This window comes from Dendrobates tinctorius, unplaced genomic scaffold, assembly GCF_039654945.1.
Source record: "Dendrobates tinctorius isolate UK_male_01 unplaced genomic scaffold, ASM3965494v1 ptg000231l, whole genome shotgun sequence".
Lineage (NCBI taxonomy): Eukaryota > Metazoa > Chordata > Amphibia > Anura > Dendrobatidae > Dendrobates > Dendrobates tinctorius.
The window spans coordinates 24,303,144-24,316,464 of record NW_027361898.1 but is presented as its reverse complement, the minus strand read 5'-3'; the positions used below and the strand labels follow the sequence as shown (position 1 = coordinate 24,316,464).

The following is a 13,321-nucleotide window of genomic DNA, read 5'->3' as shown; positions in this document are numbered from 1 at the left end:
GCCCCTACTGCCCGCGTAGAGTGTGCCGTAATACCGGCTGGAAGAAGAGAATTGTTAAGGAGGTAAGCCTCTTGTATGGTGGACTTGATCCATCTGGAAAGGGTGGCTTAGGAAGCCAGCAGACCCTTTCGAACGCCTTCCAGAAGAAGGAAAAGGGAATCAGACTTCCGGAAGGGTGCAAGTCCTAGACACGTATATACGCAAAGCCCTGACGAGGTCAAGTGTATGCAGAGCCTTCTCCACTCTATGAACCAGAACCGGGCAAAGGGATGGCAATGAAATAACCTCTTTCAGGTGGAAGTTGGACACAACCTTCGGAAGGAAGGATGGGACTGTACGGAGAACCACCTTATCCTGGTGAAAGGCTAGGAAGAGCTGTCTGCGGGAGAGTGCTGACAATTCAGACACCCTGCGAAGCGAGGTGATTGCCACCAGAAAAACCAGTGATAGAATGCGGAGTGGGACTTCCTTAAGGGGTTCGGAAGGTGGTGCCTGCAATGCTGTCAGGACCAAGTTGAGGTCCCACATTTCCAGTGGACATCTGTAGGGGGGGAACCAATTGGGAAACCCCCTGGAGAAAGGTCCTTACTTGCGGCTTGTTAGCGATGCGCCTCTGAAAGAGCACCAAGAGCGCTGACACCAGGCTCTTAATCGTTACTAGGGATAGCCTGGCATCCAGGCCCGATTGAAGAAACCCAAGTACCTTTGGGAGGGAATAAGGGAGTGGGACCTGTCCGCGAGATTCGCACCAGGTAAAAAAAGCTCTCCAGATACGGTAATAAATCTTGGCGGAGACTGGCTTCCTTGCCCTGATCATGGTCGTAATGACATCCGGTGAGAGCCCTGCCTGGGTTAGAACCTAGGTTTCAAGGGCCACGCCATCAAATTGAGAGCCCCTGAATTCTGATGGTAGAACGGACCTTGTGACAGAAGGTCGTGACGGTCAGGGAGACGCCAGGGTGCGTCTGCTGTAAGTTGTACGATGTCGGCGTACCATGTACGTCTGGGCCAGTCCGGCGCGATCAGGATGGTTGGAACTCCCTCTTGTTTGATCTTCCTCACGACTCTGGAGATCAGGGGGAGGGGTGGAAAAATGTACAGAAGCTGGAACTGGGTCCAGTTCTGAACCAGGACATCCACTCCGAGCAACCGCGGGTCGCGGGTCCTGGCCATGAAATTGGAGACCTTGGCATTGAGATGGGATGCCATTAAGTCCACCGTCCGGGGTCCCCCAGCGATGGCAGATCTGGTGAAAAAATTTGGGATGGAGAGACCACTCCCCCGAGTCCATTCCTTGTCTGCTGAGGAAGTTGGCTTCCCAGTTGTCCGCAACCAGAATGTGGACCGCCGAGAGAACCGACCTCGTGTCTTCCGCCCAGTGGAGGATATGTGCCACTTCTCTCATCGCTTGGGTACTGCGGGTCCCACCTTGGTTATTCACATATGCCACCGCCGTGGCATTGTCCGACTGTATCCTGATATGAGAGGCTGCCAGCAAGTAATGAAAGGCTCTCAGTGCCAGGAAGATGGCCCGAATTTCCAGGATATTGATGGGCAAGGTCGCTTCCACTGGTGACCTCTTGCCTTGTGCCCTGTGATGTAGGTGCACCGCACCCCAACCTGTCAGGCTTGCATCGGTGGTCAGGACCTTCCATTGACCTGAGAGAAAGGATTTTCCTCTTGCAAGCGAAGTTGGCTTGAGCCACCAGTGTAGGGACCTCCTGGTTGACGATGTCGGCCGGAACTCCCTGTCGAGAGAGAAGGGATTCCTGTCCCAAGACTTGAGGATGGCTAGTTGAAGAGGCCTGAGGTGAAAGTGGGCAAATGGTACCGCCTCCATCGCTGCTGTCATCCTGCCGAGGACTCTCATGGCAAACCGGAGAGATCGGTGAGGATTGCGGAGGAGTATGCGAACTCCCAGACGTTGAGCCAGTGCCTTGTCCCTGGGAAGGAGCACCAGACCCCTGGAGGTGTCGAATAGCATACCTAAGAAGGACAGGGACTGACTCGGGGTAGTCGATGACTTTTGTAAGTTGACTAACCAGCCCAGTCAACTCAGTGTCGATTGTGATTGAAACGCTGACTTCGCAGTCCTTGAAGGTGGAAGCCTTGATGAGAAGGTCGTCCAGGTATGGAACGACTACAATGCCTCTGGAGTCTAGAACGTCCATGGTGGCTGCCATTATTTTGGTAAACGTCCTGGGAGACATGGCGAGTCCGAACGGGAGAGCCACGAACTGGTAGTGGTCCTGGTTGATCGCGAACCTGAGAAATCTTTGATGGGCGGGAGCAATTGGTATATGCAGGTATGCGTCTTGTATGTCTACGGAGGCGAGATATTCTCCCTGCTCCATGGACGCAATGATGGACCGAAGGGACTCCATGTGAAAATGACGGACCCGTACATATTTGTTGAGTTGTTTTAGGTCTAGTATGGGCCGGAAGCTGCCTCCTTTCTTGGGGACTACGAATAGATTGGAGTAGAACCCTCGGAAGCGTTCGGGCGTGGGAATCGGTACTACGACTCCTGCTTGAAGGAGAGAGGAGACCGCCTGGTGAAAGGCACATGCCTTGTATGGCGGTTTTGGTGGAACAGAGAGGAAGAACCGGTTCGGTGGAGTGGAAGTGAATTCTATCTTGTATCCGGAAGACCCTATTTCCCTGACCCACCTGTCTTCTGTAATAGGCAGCCAGACTTGCTGAAAGAGTAGAAGTCGTCCGCCTACTGGTGGGGTGTCTTCCGGAGTTCGTGAGTCATGATGAAGCGAAATTCTGAGGTTTACCTCCTTTGGGCTTCGCCTGGCCTGCTTTCGACTGCCAGGTCCTGTCCGGCCTCTGCGCCGCCCGTGGGTTGTCCCTGCGTGGAGAGCAGTTACGATTTTGTGCTGGGCGTGAGACTGACCAGCCGGAAGAATTCTGAAAGGATCTGAATCGTGTTTGGTTACGCCGTTTAAAAGTGTGTTTAGGTTTGAGTTGAGGGAGAGAGGTACTCTTACCCCCAGTGGCGTTGGATATCATTGTGTCCAACTTTTCACCGAAAAGCCGTCCACTGCAGTACCGGAGATGCGTGAGGGAAGCATGTAATCTGCTACTACTGCTATTTGAACCGCATGGTCCGACAGCTGAGGATTTGAAGTTTGAAGGCCATATTGCCATGTTTTGGCCCAAGCCAAAATGGCCGTGGCCGCAAAAACTGAAGCGAACGCGGGGGCCAGGGAGGCCCCTGCCGCTTCGAACACCGAGCGAGCCATGCGTTCTGTCGGTCTGCTGCGTCCCTGAGGGTTGAGCTATCTGGCAGTGAGAAGAGGGTCTGTGCTGCTAGTCTCGAGACTGGGGGGTCCACTTCGGGTGGATCTGTCCACTGTTTGGTGTCCTTTTGTGGGAAGGGGTACCTAGCTTCTAAATATTTACGATTGGTGAATTTTTTATCAGGCTGTGCAAACTGCTTGGTAAGGATCATTTGTAATTCCGGGTGGTTAGTGAAAACCTTAGGTGGTTTCAGAACACCTTCAAAGCAAATCTTGTGTTCTGGGACTTCCGGGGTTGGATCGGAAATGTCCAGCACCCGATGGATGGAAGAGATTATGTCCTCAACTAGCGCTGTGTTGCTAGGGAGACAAGGGACCAGAGACCTCTCTGTCTCATTGTCTGAGTCGGAGTCACAGATGCCTTCCGGATCATGCGTATCGCTCAGGTGTTCCCTGGTGGGTGAGCTGGGGCGGAGTTCTTCTTGCGGAGATCTGCGTGGTCTGTCGCTGATAGGGGACGGTCTAGGCGACCTGGGACCACGGTGTCTCTCCCTGGAGGGGGATGACCGTGTGCTATGGGATGACGCAGAGGAACGCGACGTGTGGGTCCGCTTACGTCTGGGAGAGCCAGAAAAGACCTGTCCCTGGGTGGAGCTGTCCCTTTGCTGGGTAACACTCATAGGCGAGACATGACCCTGCAAAGTCTGGAGTAATGTGGAGGTCAGGTTATCTATGGACTGCGACATCTGGGTAGCTCATTCCGGCGTGGTAGCGGCCGCTGAAGCAATGATAGGGCCTTCCTGGGGCTCTGACCCAGTATTTTGGATACAATCCTTGCAGTGCGGGTACGTGCTGCCACTGGGGAGAGTGGCTTTGCAGGCTGTGCAGAAAGCATAAAAACAGTCCTGCCTGGTTCTTTTTCTTGAGCCCGGCATAGTGCACAGAGGCTGGCTAGCAGAGGACTGTACAGGGGTGACTATGCAGGGAAGATATAGGAAAACCTTGTAGGTAATATGGATTCATAGCCGAGTAAAGAGAACCCGACTGTGCCCCACCAGTGTGCCCCTAGGTCCAGCGCTGACAATTCACAGTCCTGTGCCCCCCGGAGACTGCTGGCTTTGCTGTTGCTGTATGGGGCAGCGTCTGCTGCAGCGAAGATGGCTGCCGAGGAGATGAGGGAGAAGGGGGCAGAGAGCTGAGAAAGAGCGCGCAGAGATGTGAAAAAACGCGCCCTTTCTGCCTCGATCCACCCCTTCTATGACACTGTGGAGTGTCATATTTATCATCCGGGGGGCGGAGAGGAGGAGGCGACCTCAGCTAGGCCGAAGCCGCGGCCTAAATTAGATTTCTATGCCCAGAAAGGGCTCCAGGCCGGCGCAGTAGTCCGGGGGGGGGGTTCAGATTTTTACCGGACCCCCCAGATTGAAAGGCAGGCTAGCGGTGGGACCACAACCTGAAGCGGGGCCCTGTGGTGGGTTCCCCTGCGGCGCTGTAGACTAATGGTGCCGCAAACACAGGGGCTCATAGAGCCCTGTGACTGCATGTGCTATGCCTGCCTGCACTCCCCCCTCGGCCCCGCCAGGAGCCCGCAGCTGGCTGGGGTCCCTGGATGCTGCGTAGGTTGCCAAGGACAGACCCTACCTGCGGCGTCTCAACCTAATACCCCCAGAGGGGGATTAGGGAGGGTGCTGCTGTCACCGTCAGGGGGCTTCTTCCTCGCCTCGACCTCAACCCAAGACCAAAAGGAATTGGGGAAGGAGGGGGGTCTCAACTTCGAACCAGCACCCGCAGGACTGGGGAAGGAGCGACATGGAGAACCGCCATCTCTACTTCAACTGGGCACCCCATAATAGGGGGCCGAGGAAGGGGCCATGCCGGTAGTCTCACTGAGGAGACCCACTTTTCTTCATCTGTCATCCGAAGAAAAAAAATGGAAAAAAGAAAAATCCTTTAGGTGTGCCTCCTTGCGACACTAAGCAAAAACTGGAGAAGGCTGACACCGTCCAAGGGTGTATACTGCTGAGGAGGAGCCATAGTTAATCTTTTTCAGATTATGCATAGTGTCGCCTCCTAGTGGACAGCAGCATAACACCCATGGTTCTGTGTCCCCCCAATGAGGCGACAGATTAATTGAGGAGTCGGAGGTTTGGCTTACAGACTCCACAGCCCTGCCTAAAACTAAGTACTTTATTTGATCAAAAATATGAGGAAAAGGAATATAAGAGGGTTCCAGACACCTCTAGCAGTTTACCTTCAAGGCGTATCCCTTCGCCAAGAAGCACATAGAATGCCAGTCAAACAGCGAACACACAGTTAATGGACGATTGATCCAATAAAAACTGGAAGGTTCAGCTAAGCTAACCTTAGGATAATGTATACAGCCTCCTTTACAAGAAGTAATTTCAAAAGCTCAAACCAGCATACATTTTTTACAACGTTCACAGCAATCAATTTAGGGCTGTACATAAATATAAAAAAGGAATCAATACAAATTGCCATTGACTTAAGTTGTATCTCATACCTAAAGGTAAACTTTCCATATCAACTTCCGGATCCGAGTTGTCATTGGGAACATCATCAATAACAATTGCATCAGGTTTTGGATCCTCATCAGATTCCACATACTTGGTTACAAAAATAGGTTTCCTTAAGAAAATCAAAAATGTAAATTATGTATAGCATCATATACAACAGATGATGTTAGGGCTTGAAATAAAGAATTACATAGGATCTCAGGGAATCAGGATATCAGGGAAGCATAGCAAAACATAAAAAAACAAATCACAAGCCAGTGGCAGCCAAAGTATTCTAAGAATTGTAGTTTTGCAACAGGTGGAGAGCCACAAGCTGGAAAATGCTGCCCTATGGGTATGTTATAAATGTCTAAGGAGATGATGCCTCTCCAAGGCTGTGTACCCATGTTGTGTTTTTTTAAGCGTTTTTGAAGCGTTTATGCTGGATCAGACGCTTCAGAAACGCTTAAAATAAGCTTCCCATTCATTTTAATGCATTTTGGCCTTTTTGTGCCAATTGATGCGTTTTTTCCCGCATAGGAAACGCTTAGCGGCTAAAAACGCAGCATGTTCATTATTTTCCACATAAGTCCGCGTTTTAAGCCGTTTCTTATGAGTCCAGAAAACGCGCAGAAAAAAACGTATCAAAAACAAGCAGAAATAAAACGCGCGTTTTCTGGGAAGGAGTCCGGTTTTGTGCCAGGTTTTAAACGCCAACGTGGGCACATAGCCTTAAGGAAAGGTTTGAACCTATAATGCCTATTATAAATAACTTTAAGCTCTAACCATAGCTAATCCCTTTATTTTTCTTTAACCCCTATCCAACAATGGATGTAATATTCCGTCTATGTGACCTGGGACCTAATTACCATGGACGGAATAATACGTCTAATGCGATCAGCTTCGCTCACGGGGGGAGCGCAGCTGCTCCCGGCTGGGTGTCAGCTGATTATCACAGCTGACACCCGACACAATGTGTCAGGGGCGGTCACGGACCGCCCCCGACACGTTAACTACTGGCACACCGCGATCAAACACAATCGCGGTGTACCGGGGGTTAAAGGGAAGCATCGGCAGGGAGTGGGCTCCCTCCGTGCTTCCCTGATCCCCACACAGCAGCGCAATGTGCAGCGCTGCTGCGGGGGGCTCCTTCCCTGCAGGTCCCCGGATCCAATATGGTGACAGGGACCTTCGGGGGCCTGCAGGGAGCTGGCTTCCTCATGCCTGCAAAGCGCAGGCAAGGAGGAAGCCTGCAGCACTGCCTGTGACAGATTGCTGATCTGTCACAGCAATCTGTGATGTGACAGATAAGCGATGTGTCACAGGACAGTGATGTCCCACCTGGGACAATGTAATAAAGTTAAAAAAAAAAAAGTGTAAAAATATAAAAAAAAAAAAAAAAAAAAATCGCTAAATAAACTTAAAAAAAAAAAAAATATTCCCTAATAAATTCATTTTTTGGAAATAAAAAAATAAATAAATACAAGTACACATATTTGGGATCGCCGCGTCCGTAACGACCCACCCTATAAAACTGTCCCATTAGTTAACCCCTTTAGCAAACCCCTTAAAAAATAAAAATAAAAAACGAAGCAAAAAATAATGATTTATTATCATACCGCTGAACAAAAAGTGCAATAACGCGCAATCAAAAAGAAGCATATAAATATCCATGGTACCGCTGAAAACGTCATCTTATCCCGCAAAAAACGAGCCGCCATACAGCGTCATCAGCGAAAAAATAAAAAAGATATAGCTCGCAGAATAAAGCGATGCAAAAATTTTTTATATAAAATTGTTTTCATTGCATAAAAGAGCCAAAATATAATTCATGAAACGCTGGTTTTTGTTCATTCTGCGTCCCAAAAATCGGAATAAAAAAACGATCAAAAGCTGTCACGTGCCCGAAAAGAATACCAATAAAAACGTCAACTTGTCCCGCAAAAAATAAGACCTCACATGACTCGGTCAAAATATGGAAAAATTATAGCTCTCAATATGTGATGATGCAGAAACTATTTTAACAATTAAAAGAGTCTTTCAGCACGTGACAGCTGCCAAATATAAAAACCGCCATAAATAGTAAATCAAACCCCCCGTTATCACCCCCTTAGTTAGGGAAAAATAATAAAATTTTAAAAATGTTTTTATTTCCATTTCCCCATTAGGGTTAGGGCTAAGGTGAGGGCTAGGGCTGAGATTAGGGTTAGGGGTGTGTTGGGGTTATAGGGTTGGAGTTAGAATTGGGGGGGGGTTTCCACTGTTTGGGCACATCAGGTGCTCTCCAAACGCAACATGGCATCTGATCTCAATTCCAGCCAATTCTGCGTTGAAAAAGTCAAATGGTGCTCCTTTACTTCCAAGTTCTGCCATGCGCCCAAACAGTGTTTTACCCCCACATATGGGGTATCAGCGTACTCAGGACAAATTGGACAACAACTGTTGGGGTCCAATTTCTCCTGTTACCCTTGGGAAAATAAAAAATTGTGGACTAAATGATCATGTTTGTGGATAAAATACGATTTTTTTTTTATTTTCAAGCCCGGGCATTATAAACTTCTGTGAAGCCCTTGGGGGTTCAAAGTGCTCACCAAACATCTAGATAAGTTCCTTAGGGGGTCTAGTTTCCAAAATGGAGTGTGGTCTCCAAAATGGTGTCATTTGTGGGGGGTTTCCACTGCTTTGGTACATCAGGGGCTTTCCAAACGCGACAAGGTGTCCAATCTCAATTCCAGCCAAAAAAGTCAAATGGCGCTCCTTCCCTTCCGAGCTCTGCAATGCGCCCAAATAGTCGTTTACACCCACATATGGGGTATCAACGTACTCAGGACAAATTGCACAATAACTTTTAGGGTCCCGTTACCTTTGGGAAAATAAAAATTGGGGGTGAAAAGATCATTTTTTTGGAACACATGATTTTTTAATTGTACCACTGTACGTTATAACCTTCTGTGAAGCCCTTGTGGGTTCAAAGTTCTCACCACATATCTAGATAAGTTCCTTGGGGGGGGTCTAGTTTCCAAAATGGGGTCACCACTGTTTAGGTACATCAGGGGCTCTCCGGACGTGACATGGCGTCCGATCTGAATTCCAGCCAATTTTGCATTGAAAAAGAGGGATTTTGGGTTCTTACCGTAAAATCTCTTTCTTGGAGCCTTCATTGGGGGACACAGATTACCATGGGTGTATGCTGCTGCTAGGAGGCTGACACTATGCAAAACAAGAAAATTAGCTCCTCCCCGGCAGTATACACCCACCGACAGGCACCAAGTACCTCAGTTGGTGAGAAAGCAGTAGAAAAAAACTCAACATATGTACCAACCCAACAAGGGGCTCGAAGACCCAACACGGTACAACTTAAACAGGGAGGGCACTGTGTCCCCCAATGAAGGCTCCAAGAAAGATTTTACGGTAAGAACCCAAAATCCCTCTTTCTTTATCGCCTTATTGGGGGACACAGATTACCATGGGACGTTCCAAAGCAGTTCCAAGGGTGGGAACAGCCATAAAGGAACAAAAGAAGGAATGGCTCAGGTCGGCCGATATGCGACCGCCGCCTACAGAACCTTCCTACCAAGAGCTGCATCAGACGAGGCCTGGGTATGAACCCTGTAGAACCTCGCAAAGGTGTGCAAAGACGACCAGGTCGCGGCTCTGCAAAGTTGTAAGGCCGAAGCCTGGTGTCGCACAGCCCAAGAAGCCCCTACAGCCCGGGTGGAGTGGGCTCTCACTCCCGGAGGGGGCCGTTTTTCCTGAAGTCGGTAGGCTTCCAGAATGGTAGAACGAATCCAGTGAGCAATTGTGGATTTGGATGCCGGAAGCCCTTTCCGGCAAGCTTCAGAGATGACAAGCAGGGAATCGGATTGGCGAAAAGAAGCGGTCCTGGCAAGGTAGACACGCAAGGCTCTCACTACATCCAGTTTGTGGTGCGACTTTTCCAGAGGTTGAGCAGGCGCAGGACAAAACGATGGAAGGACGATATCTTCGTTAATGTGAAAGGGGGAGACCACCTTTGGAAGGAAGGAAGGAACTGGCCTGAGAACGACCTTATCCTGGTGGAGGATTAGGTACGGGGAACGACAGGATAAAGCCGCCAGCTCAAACTCTCCTGATGGATGTAATGGCGATTAGGAAAGCCACCTTCCATGAGAGAAGAGACAGAGGAATGTCCTGGATAGGTTCGAACTGCGCCTTTTGGAGAGCGCCAAGAACGAGATTGAGATCCCACAGATCTATTGGAGAATGAGGAGGAGCCACATGAGTGACTCCTTGGAGAAAAGTCCTCACCTGCGATAAGGAGACCAGATCCTTCTGGAAGAGGATCGCCAGAGCAGATACCTGGCCTTTGAGGGTACTAAGGGACAGGCCCGCATCCAAACCGGACTGGAGGAAGCCAAGTACGGATGGAATGGAGAACGACAACGGAAAAATATCGTTATCGCATCAACGGAAAAAGGCCTTCCAGTACCTATGGTAAATGCGGGAGGATACTGGCTTCCTGGCTCTGATCATGGTTTGAATGACCCGGCTAGAAAAACATGATTCTCTCAGAATCGCAGCCTCAACTGCCATGTCGTTAAACTCAAAGACTGAGAATTCTGGTGGTAAAGGGGGCCTTGTGAGAGAAGATCTGGACGGTCTGGAAGCCTCCAGGGGACGTCCGCGAGCATGTTCACCAACTCCGCGTACCAAGGTCGTCTTGGCCAGTCTGGAGCCACCAGAATTACTGGGATGCCTTCTGACTATCTTTTTAACCACCCTTGGGATCAGGGCAAGGGGAGGAAACAGGTAAGGCAGTTGGAACTGGGACCACGGAAATACCAGGGCGTCACAACCGACGGCTAGAGGATCCCTGGACCTGGCTACAAAGTGAGGAACTTTGTTGTTCATCCGAGATGCCATGAGATAGACGTCCGGGGTGCCCCAACGCTGGCATATCTGATTGAAGACCGTGGGATGAAGGGACTATTCACCTGACGCTAGACCCTAACAACTTAAGAAGTCGGCTGCCCAATTTTCCACCCCTGGAATGTGAACCACGGAGAACGCCGGAACGAGACGCTCTGCCCAACGCAGAATCTTTGCCACTTCCGACATTACCTGCCTGCTGTGAGTACCGCCCTGGTGGTTTATGTACGTGGCGTTGTCTGATTGAATGCGGACTGGTTTGCCTACGAGGAAAGGCTGCCAATGAAGGAGAGCAAGGAAGATTGCTCTGATCTCCAGAAGGTTGATGGGAAGAAGAGTCTCCTGGGCGATGGAAAACTGCCTCCCATCCTAGGAGACTGGCATCTGTGGTGATGACTTGCCACTGAGGCGAAAGAAAGGACCTTCCCTGGAGAACTGACGCCGGCAATGTTCACCAAGTCAGCGATTGTCTGACTCTGAGTGAAAGGAGAATGGGACGGTCCAGAGAAAACGAAGACTTGTCCCAGACTGAAAGGAACAGATGGAGAGGGAGAGTGTGAAATTGTGCAAAAGGCACTGCTTCCATGGAAGCTATCATCTTCCCCAGGACACTCATGCAGGACCGAAGAGGGATGGTCCTCGAGCGCTTTAGGGATCGGATCCCCTTGCAAAGGGCTGAAAATTTGTCCTTCAGTAGAAACACCCGGGCTAGATTCGTGTCGAATTCCATGCCCAAAAAGGTCAGACGCTGGGTAGGGTGGAGGATGGACTTCTTGTTGACTATCCATCTGAGGCAGCCAAGAGCATCCAGGGTGATCTGAAGACTTTGAAGACAGTCTTGGCGGGACAAGCCCTTGATCAGGAGATCGTCCAGATAAGGAATGATGAGAATGCCCCTGGATCGAAGGATGGCCATGACTGTCGCCATTACCTTCTTAAAGACCCGAGGGGCGGAGGCTAGGCCGAAGGGAAGGGCCGTGAACTGATAGTGATTGTCCTGAATCGCAAAGCGGAGATATCTCTGATGTTGCAGACAAATAGGGATGTGGAGATAGGCATCCTGTATGTCCACAGAGTAGAGGAACTCTCCGGGTTCCATCGAGGCTATTACTGAGCGCAGGGACTCCATCTTGAATTGGAGGATCCTCACGTGGCGGTTGAGCAACTTAAGGTCCAAAATTGGACGAAGGGAGCCGTCTTTTTTCGGGACTACGAAGAGATTCGAGTAGAACCCTGAAAACCGTTCGTGTGAATGAACGGGAACGATAACCCCAGCAGAAAGAAGGGAGGAGACGGCCTGAAGGAACCCTGGAGTCTGTGACCGCTGTCTTGGGGGTCGAGACAAGAAGAATCGACTGTGTGGGAGAGAAGAAAATTCGATTTTGTATACGGATGTGATGATTTCCCTGACCCAAGCGTCGTCGACGACGGACAGCCATGGGTCTCTGAAAGAGGAAAGAAAGTCTGCCTCCCACCCTGGAAGAATTTCCAGGTGGGGGTGACCCGTCACTTAGAAGAAAATCTGCCGGACCGGGAGCCTGAAGACCTGGAAGGTTGCCCTCTTGCCCTCCAGCGGGGGGCGGGTTTATATGATGGTTTTCTCCGGTCTCTGGAAACGGAGGGCCGGTCCTGCTGGGATGAACCTTCTGTGGAAGAGAAGGGGCGAAAGGACCTAAACTGCCGAGAAGCTTTTCTGTTGAAAAACCTTCTAGGCCGGGACTGAGGAAGGGAGGTACTTTTACAACCAGTGGCATCTGAAATTATCTGATCCAGCTTGGCGCCAAAGAGCCTAGAGCCGTGAAATGCCAGGTTGGTGAGCGACTTTTTACAAGTGGTGTCCGCACTCCACGACTTCAACCAAAGGATGCGGCGTATGGATATGTTGCTGTTAGCTCTTGCTACGCACCCGGACGCATCCAAGGATGTGGCAAAAAGATATTTACCCGCATGATTAATTTGGTCTGCTAGATCTGCCACTTCGTCCTGCGGAGCGGCCGCTAAGATGCCCTTGCAAAGAATTTTTGCCCAAGCTGAAATGACTTTTGCCACCCAGGCGGAAGCGAAAATAGGACAGAGAGAGGCGCTGGATGCCTCAAAAATTGACTTAGCCAGCGATTCTATTTGTTTGTCCGTTGGATCTTTAAGCGATGCCCCATCTGGAAGGGATAGAACCGTTTTAGAGGAGAGACGGGAAACTGGTCGATCCACTTCGGGAGCCTTGGTCCATTTTGTGAGGAGGTCCGCATCAAAGGGATATAGCACATCTAAGTACTTCCTGAGAAACGTTTCTCAGGGTGTTCCCAGTGCATGGATAACGAAGTGTCAAACTCCTTGTGATTAGGAAAGGTTCGAAAGGGAGGTTTTACTCACTTAAAGGGAACGGAGCATTCCTGAAGAGGTGCCTTATCGTCCTTTGAGTGTTTGAAAAATAGCTGATATGAGACTATCAACCATGTCCCGAGTTTTAGACATGAGTCACATCCGGATTGGGAATCATCGTCTGACCTAAGGTCGTCTACCGATGAAGGAGACGAGGAACGCAGCCTGGGAAAAGCGGAAGGACCTTGTGAGCTGGAAGAAGAGCCTGACAGAGCCCGCTTCCTAGAACCTCTACCCGGTCTGTCAGTCTGAAGGTCGCGGTCAGATGCGGGC

General features: G+C 50.1%; 1 protein-coding gene across 1 annotated transcript in view; it reads right to left on the bottom strand.

Moving 5' to 3' along the window:
• ATRX (ATRX chromatin remodeler) overlaps window positions 1–13,321 on the bottom strand; it is a 348,862-nt gene that overhangs the window by 290,221 nt on the left and 45,320 nt on the right. Inside the window, exon 6 of the mRNA XM_073556201.1 lies at window positions 5,770–5,894. Within this exon, the coding sequence (XP_073412302.1) occupies window positions 5,770–5,894 (125 nt within the window). The remainder of the gene's footprint in view (window positions 1–5,769; window positions 5,895–13,321) is intronic.